At 44.3% G+C, this 20,919-nt stretch overlaps 1 protein-coding gene across 1 annotated transcript in view; it reads left to right on the top strand.

The window, feature by feature from the left end:
* Window positions 1–6,354: 6,354 nt before the first annotated feature.
* The window catches only part of MB21D2 (Mab-21 domain containing 2), a gene marked incomplete at both ends in the record, with an annotated part of 102,353 nt that continues 87,788 nt past the window's right edge, over window positions 6,355–20,919 (top strand). The window contains one exon of the mRNA XM_079704972.1: window positions 6,355–6,565. Within this exon, the coding sequence (XP_079561098.1) occupies window positions 6,355–6,565 (211 nt within the window). The remainder of the gene's footprint in view (window positions 6,566–20,919) is intronic.

The raw sequence follows: 20,919 nt of genomic DNA on the forward strand, positions 1-20,919 counted from the left end.
GACACGCTTCATTTAATTGCTCACAGCAAACCAAACTGATAAGGTATTGTGCACCCTTCCCCCGCCGTCAGTACCTGACCCAGCACCCAAGGTACATACAATACAGGATATGGATTGGTGTAGCGGACCAAGAGCCTGGCCTTTGGGCAAGTTCAAGGGCTAGATGGGGATGGTGCAGTGTCCAGGGATTGCTAAGAGGGGTCCCACAGTTTCCCCAGAACAGTGGATGAGGTTAAGTCATTTGTAAAGAAATAGGATTTCTAGGGCAATTATTCCATTTGCTTTTCCTTGCCTGATGTGTGGAGGTCAAGTAAACTTAAGTTTCCCCCAAAGAAGGACATATTGAATATTTAGACTTAATTTTTTGTAAGTTATTTTGTCATAAAATTTATTCAACAAAGGGCCTTAGCTCAGACTTTAAAAGACAGAGAAGAAAAGGTTTTGTTTGCCATGATGGAACTTGAGCTTTGGGAGCCAATTGTGTATGCGAAATGCTAGGTAAAGTGTAAAGCTTTCAAAAGCATAAGAGATTGTTGGTGTTTTCCTGGAGGCTTGGTGGTTGCTGATAAGAGAGCCAGGGAGGTTTGATGGAAAGGATCTGGGTCGTAAATCAAAGACCTGAGTTTGGGGCCTGAGCCAGCCACATGGTTCCTTCATTTACTTTCTCCTTTATCAAACTTGTATTGAACACTTACTGTGTGCCAGACACATTGGTGATCAAGAGAGACACAGTCTCTGCCCACATAGAACGTACACCTTTGTGAGGGAGACAGACAAGTTATGAGGCAGCTACAACGAAGTGATAGAGTCAAAGGCAATGAGTCTATAAGGAGCCACCAGGACCTACACTGGTGTGGGGAGGGGGCGGAAGAGGTTCAGGAAAAGCCCTTAGCAGGAGATGACGTCTAAATAGAGAGCTGACAGACAACAATTAGGTGATTTTACAAACATCACTATCTCTCTGAGCCTCAGTTTCTTATCTCTAAAATTGGAATAATAATCACAATCCGGACCAACCTGCTTTATTCAGTAGGAGGTTGTGAGGATAAACAGATTTATGTGATAAGTGCTTTGAAGCGGAAAGTGTTCCATCATTGGAAGGAAGACAATTGTTAATAATTGTTATCAGATATTGTTATCTCCCATCCTAGAGTCCATTTTCTTCTTTCCACAGGTACAGATTTGGCTTCCTGGGGCACAGCAGGAGCAGAGAATAAAAGGACAGATTTGGGTGATTTATATGCAGTTTCTGCACAGTTAGACCACCCAGGCCCCCGGGGCTATTAGGGCACAGGGTTCAAGGAGAGGGTGAAATGAGCCCCCATGAACCATGTGAGTGTCAGAGGGGTGGGGCTTCACTCTGGGGTCACCTTGTTAGAACTAAACAGACTAAGTCATGACTTATCCACCCTGCTCTGGGGACCTCACTAACAATTCACTGGCCTAATCTCACAAGAGGTAAAATTAGCAACTTACCCCAGATGGGGTCATGTGCACCTGAACGACTTTGTGAGATACCCAGGAAATTCAGCTCTAGTCCTGATTACTACCTATTAGTGGCAAAAAGCTGTACCTAAGTAATTCCAAATGTCAGCAATTCCTGATATATCGAAATTTAAACTTTCAAGATCAATGAGTCCATTTTGCCCAAGGGCCACTCTCCTCTTGTTTTTATTACGATTCTGGTCCAATTTCCTAGCATTTTTCACACCCCCTCTGGTGGTCTGGAAACACAAGAAATACTTACTAAATTTGAAGTTAGTATGAAAAATAGAACAGCACTGCCTCTACTATATAGGCAAGCCTCCTCTCCTTTTCTGTGTCCCGGTTCTCCTATCTCAAAGTGAAGGTGGTGGATGGAATTTATCCCCCAAGTCCCTTCTCCTGTCAACATTCCACATGTCTGTGGTGTTTGCCTCTCTTTTTCCTGCCTACATTTTCAAATCATAAGAAGCTCGGGTTACCTCCCCTGGTTAGACTTTTATGAAAATGGAACTGCCCAAGAAGGTCAGATCTTTTAGCCTGGGCTGCTCTCAGACCAGAGAATCTTTGTTTAAAATTATATTTTGTTAATCCATCATGTGGGTGTGGAGCTTGCTATTTTTAATGCATGGGCTGCACAGCCCAGTTATTCATGGCTGAGAGTTTGCCACAGAACTTGAGAGCCATATTTAAAAACAAACAGCCCCAGAGAAGCAAGCAGAAGGCTTCTCTCACAAGCTCATACAATTTGGGTGTGGGAAAGTAAGGGACCAAGTTCTGCCTCTAAGTGGGACAGCAGTTTGGAAAAGCAGTGAATTTCTCTGGTCTGTTTGATGTCACACAAGCAAGTAAAGGAACGACCTACCTTAGTGCTTATTTAGATGGTACACTCCATTGACCTTTCCTGAGTCATCTGTCAAAACTCTAGAAACCTGCACTTTTATTACAAGTCTGAGACACTCTTTAGTATCTTCTAATAATTTTCTCTTTCTCTTTCTCTTCACCTTCCTCTCCATTTCCCTTCCTTCTCTTAGGCCATATAACATACACAGGGAAAAATAAAAGGCACACAAATAGAAACATTTCATTAAACTTAAGCAGAAATACCTACATTTACAAGAACTCAAGTGATTGTTGGGAAACCATAGATAGCTTGCATTGAATATTTAATTGTAGCAAAAATCAACTAAATGTTGACTTCCTGGACGTTGAGAGATGGTATTAATTTGTTCATTCGTTCATTCATTCAAACACATTAATTAAGGTCATAAGATGAGCCAGGAAATGTATTAAATGTGGTGTTTACAAAGGTGAAGAGACAGCACTCCCCCTTGAGGAGTTTACAGTCTACTAGGTTAAAAAGTCTCCCAAAAGGGGAGTCTCACTATGAGAACCATCCTGTGACTGGTCATTGGCCCTGTTACTACATTAATTTGGAAGGACGTTAGATGGAAGCTGGCCATGTAAAGTGGTCTGGACCTTCTGAGAGCTTTCATTCTGCTATACAGCCTAATGAAGGGAGGCTATCCAGCCAGTGATGGGTTTTTCTTACAGCTTAAGTAATTCCAATTTGGTGGATGAACCAATCTTTGGCAAAAACAAGACACTTCAAAAGAGATCTTTTCTTTTGGTTCTGTGCATTGTGAAGGACATCCAAATCTTTTAAAACTAATTATTTTAAATTAGAAGAGTAATACAAGCACATGTAAAGAATTGTAGAAAGGGAGTAATACAAAATAACCAGTCACTTATAGGTAATCACTGTTGAAATTTTCTCTCTTTAACTCTTATCGTAGTTACCATTACAACTTCTGCCTATTGATTTATCAACTTCGGGTAACATCTATTTGCTCCTCACTATGGGATATGAAGTATTATGTGCGATTGCAATATTATTCACATCCCATCTTCCACAACATTCTCAGTTTTTGTTAGTTATATTTAATTATTACAAAGAATATCTTTGTAATTTTAATACCTCTACTTCTTGATTTATTGAAATTAGACTTCTATTTATTTCCTGCTATGTTTTGTTTTCCTGTTTCCTGTTTTGTTTTATGATTATGATGTTTTCGGTATTTAGTTTGTAATTTGATTTAAAAAAATTTAAAACCAAAAAAAAAAAAGTCTCCCAAAAGACCAGTTCAGGAAATTACGGTCTGATCCTCTTTTCCTATTTTGCCAATTGGACAAGGGATATTTATATCATCTTATCAGAGTTGTATAAGAGCATATAAAAGGTATTTAGTTTACTATTCAGGACATTCTCCAAATATATAGACTCACTGAAGGTCAATGATTCTTAGAATTCTGATCTGGCTGATGGAAAGTAAACAGAAAATATAAAAGAACAGAGAGACCATTTGTTGACTCCCTCATTCAAAACATCCAAAACCCAGGGCTGAGGCACAATAAGGCACAGTTCCTGCTAACAACCTGTTTTATCTCTATCAATATAAGTATCACAAGGGAGGAGCATTGCCTCATTCACACTTTTGGAAATTAACAAAGAAAAAGTGTCTTGACTTTTTTGTCTGAATTCTTTCAAACTGTATTAGGTTGGAGGTTGTTGCTTGCATGGGTGAACTAGGATCATTCTGATCCATGAAATGACTGTGCCTCAGCCAGCTGTCTCACAGATGCCTACCATTGATCATGAGAGAAGCACTGACAGATGGGAGTGGATGGATTTGTGTTGGAGTTCCGACCGCTTGCATAGCTTATCCCACTGCCCAGTTAATGGTAATACCCTCTCAGATGAGAAGTCAGGGCAGCATAGCAGACCTGCAAAAGCCAGAGTTTTAAGTAGCTCCCTCATCAGTGCACCAACGTTCATGTGGACATGTATCCTCCCTCTTTAATATTGAGTAGGTAAGGAAGCTTGTTTCAAAGAGAAGGAAACCAAAAGCAAAAGAAATTAACTGGTTATGCCAAAGTTCTTCACTCATCACTTGGTTCAATAAACATTGAGGACCTTCCTGCAGGGACAAATCTGAAGATGAGTAACATGTAGTTCTTATCCTAGGGAAGCTCATAGTTTGAAACTTGCATTAATGATAAAGTAGGGTCAAAATTCATCAGAGGCATATGAAAGTTTCTGAAAGGGTGCAGTGGAGGTTCTAAGGAGGAAGATGTTGTCATCAGCTTGGGGGAGGGTCTTAGGGAAGGCTTTCGAAAAAGGCATGTTATGGAATTGGCATTGGTATAAAGTTGGGAAGGGAGTAAAGAGGAGAAAAATCCAGGAGGATGTCAATACCCAGATCTGTGTTTTGTAAAAATCACCATGGCAACAATGTGGATAGGTTGGAAAGAGGAAAGATTTAAGTTTATAACAACAATAATAGTAAAAGCTAACATTTAATTAAATGTTTATTATGTCAGGCATTGCACCTAGTGCTTGACCCACTTTATTTAATGTAATCCTTGAAACAACATATGAGACAGGAATTATCATCTCCATTTTATAGGGAAAGGCATGACAGAGCCTGGACGAACAAAAGAGTTTGTATTATTGGCCATGAGAACCCAGGTAAGAAAAGGCTTTTATCTTATATCAGGGACTGTGGGATAGAGATGAGTTGGATTTTGGAGAATTAGGGAGGAAGATAACCTTTTTTCCTAAGAACAAATAGGTCTCCTTAGTGTCTGAGTCAAAAACCTCATAAGCACTGAAAACACCTCTGAGGTCCTATTCTGTCTAAAGGACCATGACTTGGTAAAATCTGCCTTGTCAAGTGAGTATGACTCCATCTCAGGAACCATGTCCTTTGGCTTATCCCTGTCCACTGAGATTCTGGCACTCTGCCTGGCAAATAGTGGATGCTCGAATGCTGTATGAGAGAATTTTCACCTGTCATTCAACATTCATTGGAACCTGGGGCAATTCATTGTTCTTCTCCCTCCTCCACACCTACTCTTGAGTTTTCCTATCTTTATATTGGAGGGGGCTGAACCGCATTAAGTCATTGTATGTTAAGTTTAATAGGCTGTTATCCAGGAAAAATTAATTACCTCTGGCAAAGGTTGGGATACTTTAGTGGCTAATGGGCGTGTCTATACGGGACGGGGTGGGCACTGTCTTTTTTTTTGATACGCTTAATCATGTCGTATTTGGCAATCTGTGCAGAAACGGCAGAAGATTGGTTTATATTCCTTAAGGCAGGTTCCTTCACCACCTAAAGGCTTTGGAGTTCTAGAGATGGAAACGCTCCCATAGGGATGCCCTCGCCCAGGACACCGCCCTTAAAATCAGACAGAGGAAGGCTCCCTTCATGAACGCGCTTGGCAAGGCAAGCCCTGCCCCCAAAAGGGGTGGAGGTAGAGAAAGAATACGTCTACACCTCTCTCGTCTGCCCGAGTACAGATTGGCAAGTGGCCTAGGCGCTCAGACCTCTGTCATTTATTTATTTTTCTTTCCACTGGGTGCGCTGTCCCTTTAAATGAGGGACGCTGGTGCTGGCTCCGTAACACAGGAGCCGGCAGCTTGTTGATTTCAGAGCTGGTGAATTTCACATTGTTTCCACTTCACTTTCCTCGCCCGGGGGAGGCTCGGGTTGGCTCCACAACCGCTACCGCAGTTGCCAGCTAGGTCCAGGGGAGGGCAGAGACCTGCAGCATCTGGGCGGGCGTGGGGCCGCAGGGAAGGGTGTCGGGGCCACACACGCACTCTCGCTGCAGTCCAGATCCTTCTGAAGCCCGGACGCCCGGAGCGCACCGAGCCGGAACCGCCCGCCTAGACGCCCGCCCGCCAGCCCGCCCACGGGCCCGGGTCACAGCCAGGGAGCCGGCGAGGGGAGGACGCCCAGGGGGGCTGGGTGGGGGGGCGGGGTGGGTGCTGCCGCCGCCGCGGAGCTGCTACTCGGCGCGTTTTGTATGAAGATGGCGGCTCCCACCGCCAGCAAGGCAGCCTCCCTGGGCTGTAACAACAAGCCTGCGTTCCCGGAGCTGGATTTCAGGTCGGGAGCTCGGGTGGAGGAATTGAACAAACTCATCCAAGAATTCACGAAGCACGACCAGCGGGAATATGACGACCAGAGAGCACTGGAGATTCACACAGCCAAGGATTTCATCTTTTCCATGCTGGGTAAGGAGGAAAAAGAGGGAGGGAGGGATATGTGTGTGTGTGGGGATGTGTGTGTGTGTGCGTGTGTGTGCGTGTGTGTGTGTGTGAGAGAGAGAAAGAGATGGGAAGCGGGGTAAAGAACCCATTCCCCCTTCTCGCGCGCTCTTTCCTTCTTGATTTTCTTCCCGGAGCCGGCGGGTGCCTGGGGTATAACCCATCTCTGTTCCGCCTCTTCCCTTCTTTCTCCGCGGCAACCTGAGCTGCCTTCCCTCCCCTCCCTACTACACTTTGTGCCGGGTCCCTTTTCCACCCCAGTTCGCTGGCTCTTTTGTTAATTTCTCACCGACGGGGGGCTGGAAGGCAGGTGAAGTGTTCGTGGTGAAACATCTCACTGTTTGGGGGAAGCCCCTGGAAGCCGCGCGGTCCAGGTGAGAACCGGCTGCGCCTTTCAATTAAGGGATCTGTCTCCAGAGACACGGATCTGCTCCTTCCCAACGCCGAGTCTCGGGTCCTCTCCAGAGCTCGGGGCGCGGAGACAGCCTGGGGCTCTGGCTCGGCGCCCGAGCGACAAGTTGCTCTCTAGTCTCGCTTGCGGCGCGGCGCTGTCAAGCCGGGCCCCCGGTGTCCAAACTTGTTGGGTGTTCCCTGGTAACCCGCTCAAGTAGGCTGGGCGCAGGGAGTTCCTGCAACTTTGATTTGCAAGTAGATTTCCCATTGAAGCGGTCGGAAGCATTTCCGGTGCTTCTCCGGGCTTCTTGCTGAGCTCGGAATTCCTAATTCCCAGATCGAAAATGACCACGCTCAGTGCTCTGACCCCGAGGAGCGCCAACCCCTTCCTCTTTGTGTGCTGTCTATGCACCGGCCGAGAGAGGTGTCCTGGGTTTCGAACCCCGGCGACGTCCGGGTTTAGAATAATGCCGCCCCTCCCACCCCCCAGCCTGGCAACTACAGTTCCTTAACAGATTGTTGAATGTTGTGTAAAGGAAAATAATTGAGTCAGGCCGGGGAGACCGAACCCCTCCCCAGGTGTCCTGTCGTTCGGATTAGTGCTTTGAGTGTCCGCTACTGGGAGCCTCCCGCGTAGCTTGTGGCTCCACCAGTGCAACTCTGGCTGCATGCAGTACGTGGCCTGGCGGTGAACACTCCGCAGAACTGGGACTCCAGTGTAGCGCTGCCCTACTGCGTGTCTCTGTGCGCTCGACAAATACATTCTTAGGCAATTTTCCAGGTAGTGGGAAATTTAATTGAAAAAGGTCTTGGACCACAGAGGAAGACTGAGCTTTTGCCTTCCTCCTGCCGTCTACTTGGATTTCAGCCGGCTGTCTGCTGTCCTTGCTGGTTCTATTATCGGGTATTACCTCTCGGTTTGCTTCCTCTCCACAGCCCAGGTTGGGGGTAATACAAATTGTACGTGTGCTGGTGGTGGGTAGTAACGCTTTGGGAAGTTGGATGAAGCATGTTAAAACTTGGGGCTGGATTTTACTTTTTGCTCCACACTCCCCAAGTGTGTATGGGGTTGAAAAGCTCTCCGTTGAGAGATTCGACCATTCAACTAATATTGAATTAAATGTGGGGTGTGTGTGTGTGTGTGTGCGCGCGCGCGTGTGCGTGTGTGTTTAAATAAATCCCTAACCTTGCGGTGGGAAGCTTACAAGCTTACAAAGCTTTCAGATCTGAAAACCAGCACGGTGATTGTCAGAAGGGTGGGACACACAGAGAAGGCTCAGAGCAGTTATTTAAGTTGCTTAATCATGTCCTTTCTCTTTGACGTATATAATGGAAGTCTGCCATTGTGTTGTTATAGCGCCGGCCTCAATTCCAATGTCTCCTGTCCTAGGTCGTTCACTAGGAAAAGGTGCTGGGTCACCATCAGTCAGGATAGTCATGGAACAGAAAATGGGAGGCTGTGGGGAGGGGTAAGTTTAAGTGCCCAGCTCATGAGGAAATCCTGTGCTAACCCCACGGCTGATACACTGATTTCTCAAAGCCTTTACGAAGGGTGAATTATTGCAGGGTGCTTAATTTATTTTGTGTTAAATGTCATGAGTGGCATGGTGTTGACAGGTAAACGAAATTCCCTTTTATTCATTTTTACCCAGTTGATCTTGCAAGAGAAGTCTTTCTTGCCCCCTGGGAATGTGATGTTTCCACCTGCGGGAGAGAAAATTCAGGAGAATGTCGTTTAAGCCTCTCGCCCCTCTGGGCACTAGAAGGCAGCTGGCGAAATGAGCCTGCCTGTGTGTGGTGCTGCATTCATTTGTGAGTTGCTTGCTTTCCTTTAATGAGGTGCTGGCTGCTCTAGACAAGTGAAGGTTTGGCGACAGCAAGGGTCCCTGTGTGGATTCACTTTTCCTAAAGCGGATTTTCACTTGGCTTGAAAAAACAAAATCTCTTTTTGTGCACTTTGTTTCACTTGCCGCAGTCCACAGTCTTTCATGAATATGCGAATGATGTGTCTTAATGACCCTCAGCTTGTTAAGGTGTTAACAGGGGTGGCGCCAGGCCCTTATTTCTGGGAGTTTTTGGGGGGTGGGTGTGAGTCCTCTTGGCTTTGTTCTGCTTCTGTCTGAGCGGCACCTGAGGATTGTCAGCAGCCTGAAAACATTATCCCCTCACACAGAACGAAAGGGCAGAGGAGTTTGCTGCAAACCTCTTTAACGGAGCTGTGGATAACGCTACCTCTGTTTTTAGGCAGCTGGCAGGGGCAGCCACTTTCTGTATGAGATTGTTAGCCTGGACTAAAGACCCCGCCCACTGGCTTCCCAGATTCTTTTTGTTTTATCGAGATTGGAGGCAACTTTACTACGCAGAAGGGCAAAGTTGTGGTAGGCTATTGTCATAAACAATGACCTGTCAGCACCAGGAAACTCCACTGTCCTATCAAAGCAGGGTCTGCATAGGCTGTGGAGTTGATCTGAGCCTGCTACTGGTCACCCAGCTGTCCATGGTCTGTCCTGACCTTCTCTGATTGTCCAGAGATTCTGATTCCTTTGGAGGCAGGTATTTGCGGGAGTCATCTAGATTCACTATTTATTTCTCTACACCTTGGTCTTTTAGGAGAATGATTGCTGTTATTATCTAGTTAATATGTGAGAGCCCAGATTGTGGGAGAGGCTGGCAGTGCATAATAAACACCATTTATCAAAATTCAGGGAAATTGCCAGAGTTCATTAATATTTTAATAATATTTGGTATTTGCATAATGTCTCTGCCAGCTCTTTTGTTATCTTCATTCCCTGGTGAGGTCAAATGAAGACTGGTTGTGTCCCCATTGAACAGATGCAGAGCAGGGGTTATGAAGAAGCTAGAAGAGCCAGGAAGAAATAAGTCGCTTCCCCTTCAGTCCAAATGTTTGGTACCATGGTGTGGTCATTAAGTAAGTTATCACTTACTGACTGCCTTCTCTATGCCAGGAACTTCACACAACCTTAGGAGTGGTATTGCTTTCCCATTACCCAGATAAGGATATTGAAATTTACCAGGGTTAAGAATCATCCAGGGTCCCATGGCTAATAAATGGAAGAGACGTTGCTAAAACTCTCTTGGCCCGATTTTAAGTCTTTTTCTATCAAGAATTGATGTATTAAATCCAGAGGAAGGGCTTTGTTTAAAAAAAAATATTGTCTCTTCTTTCAGAAATTTGTTTCTGCTTTCAGCTGTATCAGGGTAATCCAATCAGCATTTGACATGAGTTCTGGAGCAGTCTGAGTTGGAGTATTTTATTCCATAGAAAGATCATTCATTTGAATTTCAGGTTAAGAAACTGATGGTCATTAGAATAAAATGTTAAAATCTATAGTTCCTGTCTCAGTCTGCCTCTTGCTGGCTAGATGGTCTTAGTTTTTTCATCCATTAAACACAGATAATAGTATTTTCATCTATTAAACATGGAATAATAGTAATGCACTGTTTCAGAATTATGTGTGTGAATATGAAGTTATTTTGTAAACTGAAAAGTTTATTATTTATTTAAAGAAATGGGCATTGTTAGAAAATCTAGTGAACTTACACTGGAATTATTTCTGCAGCTTCCTATCAGAAAGACTATAGAGTATGATTAGAGGTGACCTAGGAGAATATAGGCTCTGGCTGGAGAGGGCATGATTAATTCCAACCCACATTGCCATTTGTTAAGTTCATACTGTATGCTGGCCCTTGTGCTAGCTACTTTGCATAACTATATTCATGTAATTTTCTTCCAGAAACTTTTTTAAGGATAAATACCATCATGCCTGTTTTAGAGGTGAAGTAGGTGGTATTAATCCCCCTTTAAAGATGAAACACTGAGGCTCAAAGAGGTCAAGTACTTATGCCAAGATCATACGGAGTTTGAGTTTGAACCCAAGTATTCCTGACTCGAAAGCTCATGTTCCTTCCGCTGTGTGGGCAATCAGTTTCTATAGCTCTTGGGCCAGACAACCAAAAAGGCCCCACCCCGTGGGGAATGCTATACTCAGTACCCTGCTTAGCCTGCAGGAGCAGAGATGGTCTCTTTTGGCCTGTCTCTCTTACTTTCGTGCGTTCAACAAATATTTACTGAATGTTATACTGTTTGTCAAGCAGTATGCAGGGTCCTAAGGATAAAATAATGAGCAAAATCTTTAATTCATATGAGCCTGTGGAGACCCTTCCCTCTTCTGCTTTGCCCATCACCTTTAAGAGAATAGTTTGCTGACTCTTGTCTCCTTTCAGGCACATGGTTGTGGTGTTTCTGAGTGCTGTCGGAACTACCATATTTTTAGGTACTTTCTATATCTACAGAGTAGGCCATTTTGAAGCCCTGTCTTTCGAGTGTTTGAATGTCACTTTTCCTTAATGAATTCATCCAGCAGTCTTTACTGAGGGAATTTATTGTGAATCTTTGCTTTGTGGGCCTCCAAGTCTTGGTACTTTCCTCAGTGTTCTAGTCACTAATGTGCTGTGGTATCTGTATAATGGATGTCATCTTTGAAGTCTGTTCCAGCTCTGAAAACATTATGCATCTGGGGCAGGGAAGTCCCTCTGAACATTTATTTTTGCTTCTGGTTTGAGTTGGTTTCAATTCTCCCTCCATGGTTCTGGGCGTTTGCTGTCCTTCATGACAGAAGAGCCCTGGAACCACTGATGATCCCTGGTCTTCCTGTGATGCCTTGTTGGGCCACCCATTGGATAATGCATTGCTTGTGATTAGACTGGGTCCCTTTTGTATTCACAGAAATAGTAGAGTTTCTCATGTCAAACTAGGAATTTGTCCTTGAATGTTAGCTCTTTAGATTCTCCTGGAGCTTTTTAACAATTTGGAATCTCTGGTCCTGTTTTAGACCTATTGAATCCGAATCCCTAGAGATCCCCAAACTGGCTGCTCAGCACTCTGACATTCTGTCCCGTGTTAGGCCTGACGTTGTTCATTTCCTGTCCAGTAGAGCTGCTTGTGCACACGATGAGCTGATCCCAGTTGACTTTTGAGACTAGAACTGGGCTGTTGTGTCTAATGAGCAGATATGTCTGTTGGCTTCTGGTAGAGCTGGAGTCCTTCCCCCTGGGACAGAGACAGGGAGGCATAGTGATTGAGATGATTATTAGAATGTTTCCTCTGTGTCAGAGGTTGTAATAGGGTTTCACATCATTGGATCTTTTCCCAAGGACACCATAACCCTTTGAAGTAAAGAAGTATGGAGAACTCTAGGATTAGAAAAATTCAGGAATTTGTCCAAGTTTACTAGCAAGTAAGTGGTATAGCTGAGACTTAACTAAGGTCAGGCTGATGCAAAACTCTTGCTTTCAACAGTGATACTATTCTGCCTTCTAGAGGGGCAGGAGAACTGGATTCTAGCCCCAACTCCTCCAGTTAACTTGCTCTGTGATTTTGGGCAAGTCACTTAACAGACTCTGAGTCTCAGAGTCTGAATATGTAAGTTGGGGCAAATAGTTATACCTACCTCCTGTGTTCAGATGCATTCAGTTCTGAAGATGAAGGTACAAAAAAAGGACATTTCTGAGTTCTAGTAAAGCTCTGTTTTGTACTGTGTGGAATGTGTGTTACCCTAAGTCACCTAACCTTTTCTGGGCCTTTTTTTGGCCCACTTTCCAATTGTAGAAAATACAAAGAAGAAAGTAAAATCACCTCCAAATTCTAATTACTGTTAATATTTGATGTACATTTTTTCTGGACATCTATGTTTATAAAACATGCTTACACCCACTCATACTTACATGCTTACAGTTTTACATACATAATCCTATTGGATATGTGGGTTTTCTTTTTTAGTAAATTTATCAATGTGCTGTCATCTACTACACTTTTGGAAAGGAGCTATAACCTGTGTTAAGATGTTTTCTTGCTTCTTTCATTCATCTTTTATTTCAAAAGAAGATACTGTTCTGGAACTTAGAGCACATTCTGTGGTTTAATGATTGGGGAATGAAGAACCTTCTTGTTGGTGACTTCTGAGGGTTTGGCCTGCCTTTCAATGCCATCTCCTATTTGTGTCTTTGCATGTTCTACATGGTCTCATAACATTACCCGAATTTCTCACTTTCTTCTTTTGCTTGGGCTGTTTTCTCTATCAGGATTTCTTAACCTGGGTCCATGGAAACAAAAAGTTGGAATCTGTGAACTTGATTGGGGAAAAATTACCTCTTTATTTTTATTGACCGCTAACTGCAGTAGCATTTACTTTCATTATAAAAGTAGGTAACAAACCATAGTAGTATTAGCAGTACCTCTGTTTTTTGCTTTTGTTGCCAATAGAAATCACAGATATTTTCACTTCACATTACAGATATTACAGACGTCTCAAAAAGCCATTCACTGCTGCTTTGAAATTATGGTAGATGTTAGACTTGCTGCTAGATTTTATTGACTGCATTAATAAAGAATCACATATGGTACTCTATCACAAATTTGTTTTTTAACTGCATTTTGTGTGGGTTTTTTTTTTTTCCGGTACGCGGGCCTCTCACTGTTGTGGCCTCTCCCGTTGTGGAGCACCGGCTCTGGACACGCAGGCTCAGTGGCCATGGCTCATGGGCCCAGCCTCTCCACGGCATGTGGGATCTTCCCGGACCGGGGCACAAACCCGTGTCCCCTGCATCAGCAGGCAGACTCTCAACCACTGTGCCACCAGGGAAGCCTGCATTTTGTGTTTTAATACCAATTTTCTTTGAAGTCCTGTGTAATTTTGTCATTTATTTAAATATACTTGTTTTTTTTGCAGGGGTCGCCAGGCTTTTCTAGCCTGTCAAGACATCTGTGTCACAGAAGCAGTTAAGAGTCTCAGCATTCTGACATCTCATCTCTGCTTTGTTTTCTTCTCCCAGCTCAAATGCCACTTGACTCATGAAGCTTTCCTATATCTCTCCAAGGAGAAAAGAAATTTCCCTTCCCTCTGTGTTCTCCTAACACCTGGTCCCCTTTCATAGCCCTTACCACATGTTCCCCATGCTGTAGGCTAAATAATCCCTGCTCATTTACCTTTGCAGCGCCCAGTGGGCTTACGTAAACAGTAGGTGCCAACAGAGTGTTACGTAACTTCATGAATTTTAAAAGAGCCTTTCTGTGCACAGCTTCTGATTTCAGGCTCTGTTTAAGGCATGAGTGCTTTCTGACATTGTCTCTTTATGGTTGCTCCCCTCATTAAGCCATATTCCGTCATCTTCTCTGGAGTCAAGAAAATCTTGATCTGATCTCCTCATGTGGTAGGGGAGTTTTTTCCTAGATTCCAATAATAACATCCTTAAGACTTATCATAGGGCAGTTTAAGAAATGTCCCAATTAATTGCTGTAGCTTGTTGACCAAGAGCGGCAAACCGTGACTTGTGGGAAATTCCCCTTTCTTGTAGACCCTGACTTTTCTTCCCTGGGCATCTGGGGTACTTGCGAACCTCCTGCATTCCCACACTTGGGGCTTTAAAGGATGCATAGAAAGCATAAGTCATCTTTCTCATGAAGGTGTTCCTTGTGCTTATCAGTCAACCTCCAGGTGTTTGGATGCCTATTCTGGAATCCTAACTGCAGCAGTTATTTATGATTATAAGCTAATTTGCCATCAATACTTTATCTTTGTGCAGTGCTTTATAGATTCAATACATATTAGCATCTGATATGGTGTGGTATTATTCTTTGGACCAGTCTTTGAGAAAGGAACTAGTAACCCCCCATTTACAAATGGGAATACTGAGACTCTGGAAGGTGATATGACTTAGTTGGAGGTTATAGAGTAGGTTGTAAAATAGGACTCAACCCAGATCTTCGGTGTCTTCTGCTCCAGCATATAGCCTGCAAAGAGCTTGTGGCTTTTCTACCCAGATATCTTTCATGGTTGCTGGGGTGAGTCTGTGTTCCCAGACCAGGCAAGGGTAGCAGCTTTCATACCTCTGTGGCTTTTCTACTCTCCACGGGGCCAAGGGTACACAGTGGGTAAGGCTGGCTGAGGGCAGCATGGCTCAGTACATACCCTGTAGGCATGCATTCTTCATGTCTGTTTGTTAGCCTCGCATATCTGAGGGCCTGTGACAGCATTCACAATGGACTTGGGTGACTACTTGCCAGCTGAGTGATCTCTTTAAGGACAGTTCATAATTATGCCATTATGTGAGGCCCTGTCTCCAGGAAACAGCTATCTGTTTTTCGTCCACTTAAGTGCCTTTTCATGAATTCCCTCTGCACAAGATAAAGAGACAGATTACTAGGGACAGTGCTGCTATGAATAAAGCTGGCATGGGGAGCTGTTGTTCAGTTTGTTTATTTTTTTTATAGTTTTTTTCCTCAACACAGGAAGACATGATTAATACTTGTGAGTTAAGTCAGTAGTGGGAGTTGGTGTAAGGCTTGTTGAGGTTTTTGTTTCTTCTAATGAGTATTTGAATATCTAGAGTATGCATAGAATTAAGTATTCATTCATTAATTCATAAAATTCATTCAACATATGTTGGAGTGCCTACCATGAACTAGTGTAATTACTATGGTGAAGTTACTGTATTGTAAGAGCACAGAGTGGTGAATTAGAGAAGCAAGGTCACTACCTCCATAAGACTTATGTTCTCTGGGGAATTCAACAAGATTTAAGCACATGAATAAATAGGGATGTGCGCTTAAAAAAAAAAAACACAGACCCTTATGATGGAAGGTCACTGGGTAGGATGGAGTGAAGAGTGATAGAGAAGGCCTCTGAAGCAGAGACATTTGAACTGGAAAGATAAGAAGGACCTGGCTACCTGAAGACTGATGGAAGTGTATTCAAGTAGGTAGAACAACATGTGCAAAGGCCCTGGGGTGGGTCCATTTGAAAGCAGCTTTCAAGGCTGCTTAAATTATAGCAAGTCTGATTTGGTCTCTACAAGGAGGAATGGTCTATGTTTGGATTAGGCCCACGGGGGAAGGAATGGGCTGCCTGCCTTGGAATATAGTGAGTTTCCTGCAGGTGGAGGTTTTCCAAGTGGGGCCACCCTTTGGCTAGGCTCTTGTTGATAGCATTCAGGGACTGGTGCAGAGGGGGACAGTGTAGAAAGGTTGGATTACAGGTCCTCAAAAGGCCCTTTGTAGCCATGTGATTCTCTGATTTCACCTCTGATAGCCCTAAGCTAACAACAGTGAATTCTGTATTAGATGGTTTACGCGTCAAACTGCAGTTTTCATGGGAAAATGATAAACCTGTATTTTTTCATCTGGACTTCCACAGTCTACAAAATACTTTCATAAGCATAATCTAGTTTTGACTTCTCACAACAACCCTTTAGAGTAGGTATTATTATTGTCTCTATTTTAACATAGGAAGAAACCCATGGTCAAGAGAAGTAACTCACTCAAGGTCACTGAATGGTTGAGGTGGAATCAAATTGAAATCCTTTGAAGTTCACCCCAAATTCTTTGTATTAGGCTGATTCTAGAAACCTCCCTTAACCCACGCCACCTCAGGGTATGGAAGAAGGAGGATTTCTGGTCCCGAGAGAGGCACTGAGGATCGGTAGGAAGAACCAAGCCAATAGACTGCAGGTCTGCACGTGCCCGTTGTCGGTATGCAACTTGGAAGCACTTTTCTAGGCTGCTTCAAGATCACCCTTTTAGCAGCTGCAGCTGTTCCTGATAGCAGCTGCTTGTACGGATGATGCTGTGATTAATAAAGAAATCTCAACAGTTTGTTCTCAACTGTGCCCTTGGTGTGTGCAGCCTGCTTTAACACAGGCTGTGTTTCTGATCTGGAACAACAGAATCCTGCTGGCATATGGTGCCCCAGGGGCTCATAGCCCAGTTGTGAGAAGGGGCGGTCCCTCTAGATCTGAACCAGGGAACCAAAGGCGCACCAGGGACTGGGTGGTAAGGAAAGTGCGTGTGGTGTGCCGCGTGGTAAATGCCAGCTGGTTCTTGATGTCAGAGTCAGGGATGCCGGGCAGTAGGGGGCTGCGCTGGTGAAGGAGATCACCTCTCACCTCCCTTGTAGGTCAAACTGTGGCTGCCAGTTTATCACCTCTGATTTGGAATCTGAGGCCCCAGAGAGGGGGCCATAGTTCATCCGCTACTGTACAGCTAGTTTGGGGGCAGAATCATGGTTAGAACCCAGATTTCCCATCTACCTGCTGTGTGTGTTTGTGTGTGTTGGTGTTACTTCTTGCATGCCATTTCCAAATAAATTTTCCCTTTGAATGAAAAACTATCTGTGTAACTGAAAATAATAATAACCACACTCAAATAATGTCTACCATATTCCAAGAATAGTTCTAAGTGCTTTATACTTTATGTACATTATCTAAATTAATCCTAGCAACAACCCTATGAGGAAGGTATTATTCTAATTTACTGATGAGCAATCCAAAGCACAGAGAGATTAAGCAATTTGCCCAAAGTCACAAAGCTAGTGGTAGACTGGCAATTTGACCTCAGGAAACCTAGCTTCAGGCAGAAAATAACAAATAACTATGGATCTTTTTTTACCTCATTAAGAAAAAAAACCTTTCCTCCTGCAAAGTGGAAATCATTGATGGAATACTATAATATATTTTTTTAATTAATTTATTTATTTATTTTTGGCTGCGTTGGGTCTTTGTTGCTGCACGTGGGCTTTCTCTAGTTGCAGTGAGTAGGGACTACTCTTCGTTGTGGTGTGTGGGCTTCTCATTGCAGTGGCTTCTCTTGTTGTGGAGCACGGGGTCTAGGCGCAAGGGCTTCGGTAGTTGTGGCACGTGGGCTCAGTAGTTGTGGCTTGTGGGCTCTAGAGCGCAGGCTCAGTAGTTGTGGCACAAGGGCTTAGTTGCTCCGTGGCATGCGGGATCTTCCTGGACCAGGGATTGAACCCGTGTCCCCTGCATTGGCAGGCAGATTCTTAACCGCTGTGCCACCAGGGAAGTCCTGGAATACTACAATTTTAATGCTGTTAGGAAACTTGGAAGTTAGGTGGCCTGAGTTGCTCCCTCCTCCATTTTACAGAAGTGCAAACTGAGGCCCAGAAGGGAAAGGGGACTTGATCATCCTGAACACTGATTTCACTTTTGGGCAGAGTGGAGGTGAGTTAAATGTCTGGCAAGTGACTGCTTCCTGAGAAAGGTGTTTGTACCTAAGACTGTCTACCCCGTAGCATCTGCTCCCTGGGGAGCATCTGCCTGGGTTTAAAGTGAAGGGGAATCCCTTTGAGAGGGCTGTGCTTCTAGATAGGGAACATTTCCCTGCTACAGAGCTGCCTTGTAGTTTGAAGGTTTTTTAAGCTATTAGGTGAAGAATGCTGCATAAATAACCTGGTGGGCACAGTATTTCTGGTGTGTCATGTTTGCTTTTTGTCTTTTGATTGTTCCTTGTCTTTCTCTCTGGTTCCCCCTGCCGCCCACCCTGTGACGTGTGTCCTTTCCTCACACCTCTGCTGTCTACACAGCTTTGAGTATCACAATGAATATTTTTGTCTCTGAACAGTCTGTATCTACAGTAAGAAAGGGGACTGGCTGAGTAGACTGTGGGGCGCTGTGTCCAGCCTGTGTTTGGGAGGAGTTGAAGCTCCATGGGCTAGTAAGACTCCTGGCAATGGATCTTCCTTCTCTGCTGCTGGTCTGAGGGCTCAGAGCCTTAGGAGGATTTCGAGAGTTGTAATAGGATTCAAAGAATTATAGAGGAGTTAAGCTAGTGGGGATCTTCCTGAGATCAGTTCATCCACCCCATCATGTCGCTGGTGGGGAAATTTAACCCCACGGTGGACAGTAACTTGCTCAAGGTCAAGCTGGTGGTGGTGATATCATGACTGTATTGGGAAACTCTTCCCTGCTGTTTATCAGGCATTGTTCCTAGTGCTTTGTAATCATTAACCCATGTAATCCTCACAATAATACTGCGATGGTAACAATGCTGCTACCATCCCCCTGCTTTACCTGTAAATCAACTACATCAGTTAGGTCACTTGCTCAAGCTAGTGAGAGGCTGGATTCAAATCTAGGCAGTTGAGCTCTTAACCCCGTGTACCTTTCCATAACATGAGCGCCATCACCATGCCAGGCGCTGTGCTCGTTGCTGGCATAAAACATGAGGCGATGCTAAACATTGAGGGAGAGGATGGAAGTGAGGGAATAGTGGGCAGAGCGGAGAAGAGGTTGGTTTGATTGTCTGGCGAGCCAGTTGCTAATATGGCTCCTGTTCCAGACTCTTTTCATTCTAACACTTGGCCTTTCTTGGCAGCCCTCAGGACAAGCATTCTCTTGATGCTTGTGGTTTATGTTTATTGAAAGTCCTTTGTGTGAAATACCATCTTATCCATGCCATCTCCTCATTTTGAAAGTAAGAAGGTGTGTCTCAGCTAATTGATTGATTTAAGGCTCTATAAAGGTCAACTGGGCCCTTGATGCTAAGTAAATTAGGGCAAGTCTGATGAAGGTACGGGCTCTGCCCCCCGCTTTCCCCCCATGTCATTCCAGATTTAGAACATTTAATTAGGACATAGTTAATGTGGTCTGTCATTGTGGGGGCAATGGAAGCTCATCTTGTTTCAGTGAAAGGCAGATGCCAGACGTACTCTGAAGACAGTTACTGTGAAGTCAAAATTTATAAATCAAATTGGGTTTTAAGTGAACTAAGGGATCTGACTCTTTAGCGCAGTAAGTGACTACTTTTGAAAGGGGAATAATTCTTTAAGTAAAAATTGGATCTAGTTGCCCTGCTTTGTAAGGGCAGATGTTTGTGCGTTGACTTGACTTACAGCACTGAAGCACACTGGCTTCATGCTACAAAATCAGTCGTTGGGATGAAATCACTTCTTGAAAATCTGGTGCTCATGATGCAGAGGATTGGAACTGGAATCCTCAGAGAAACCTCATCCCCAACCTACTTACTCATTTTTTCCTGGAATAAAATCTCAGGGGAATGGAGCATCCGGGATGGGCAAGCCCACCTGGACAGTGTAGAAACTCATGGGAGAGACTTTTTATCATCTCTGGTTCTTGGGGAGGAGGATGGATGGGAAATGATCTTTCTGAGTATCTTTGTGTCATTCAGGACCAACCTACCTCTGTTCCTGTCTCCTGGGTCCCATCCTCTCTGCGGGCCCAGCTTTCTTCCCTGGGGATTATTTCTGCCCCTTTTATCTGCAGTTTCTCCTTCATTACTGATTCCTTCTTAAACACTCACATGTGCATTCTACATATTCCTTCAACAGAGATCTTTGAGAATTTCTGTGCAACAAGCCCTCTGTGAGCAGTAGGAATACAGTGGGGAACAAACCTTCATATTTGGTTACAAGTCTTAGAAGGAGATGGACAGTGAAAAAAAGTTGTAGGTTATGATTAACGTCCTGAAGGAAATACCAACCAGAATAGAACATGGTGCTGTGATTTGTCATTCCTTCTCCAACTTGACCTTGTTGACCATTCTCTCCTAAACTCTCTTCCCTTGGCTTCCATCCAGCATACTCTTGCTGGGTTTCTCCGTTTCCTCAATCTCCATGTAGGGGACAGATTTGTATTTCTTTGTCCAGCCCTTGGTGATCCTTCTGTCTTTTCTCCCCTCACACTTTCTCTGATCCTCTCGTAGTATCATTTTCCATCTCTCTTGTTGCCTTCCGGGCCTGTGCCCCAGCCCGGACTTGACTGCCTCTTGGACAAGTCCACTTGGTTGACCCAAAGGTGCCACGAATTGAGTGTCCAAAGTGAATCTGTCTGTGCTTCAAGCCTGCTCCTCCTGGATCAGCCACACCACCTTTCACCAGAGTCATAAGACGGGAACTCGGGAATCATCCTGAGCCCCTCTCTCGTCCTCCTACCCCGAAGCTGAAAAGGAACTGAGGCCTGTCCATTCTGCCTCATCCTTTAGGCTCTGTTTTCTTCTCTCCATTCCCACTGTCACCACCTTAGTTAGGGTCACTACTGTCAGTTTCCTGGGTTACTGCAATAATCTCCCTGGGTTTTCTGCTTCCAATCCCTTAAACCCA

Source organism: Hyperoodon ampullatus (genome assembly GCF_949752795.1).
Source record: "Hyperoodon ampullatus genome assembly, chromosome: 5".
NCBI classification, from domain to species: Eukaryota; Metazoa; Chordata; class Mammalia; order Artiodactyla; family Ziphiidae; genus Hyperoodon; species Hyperoodon ampullatus.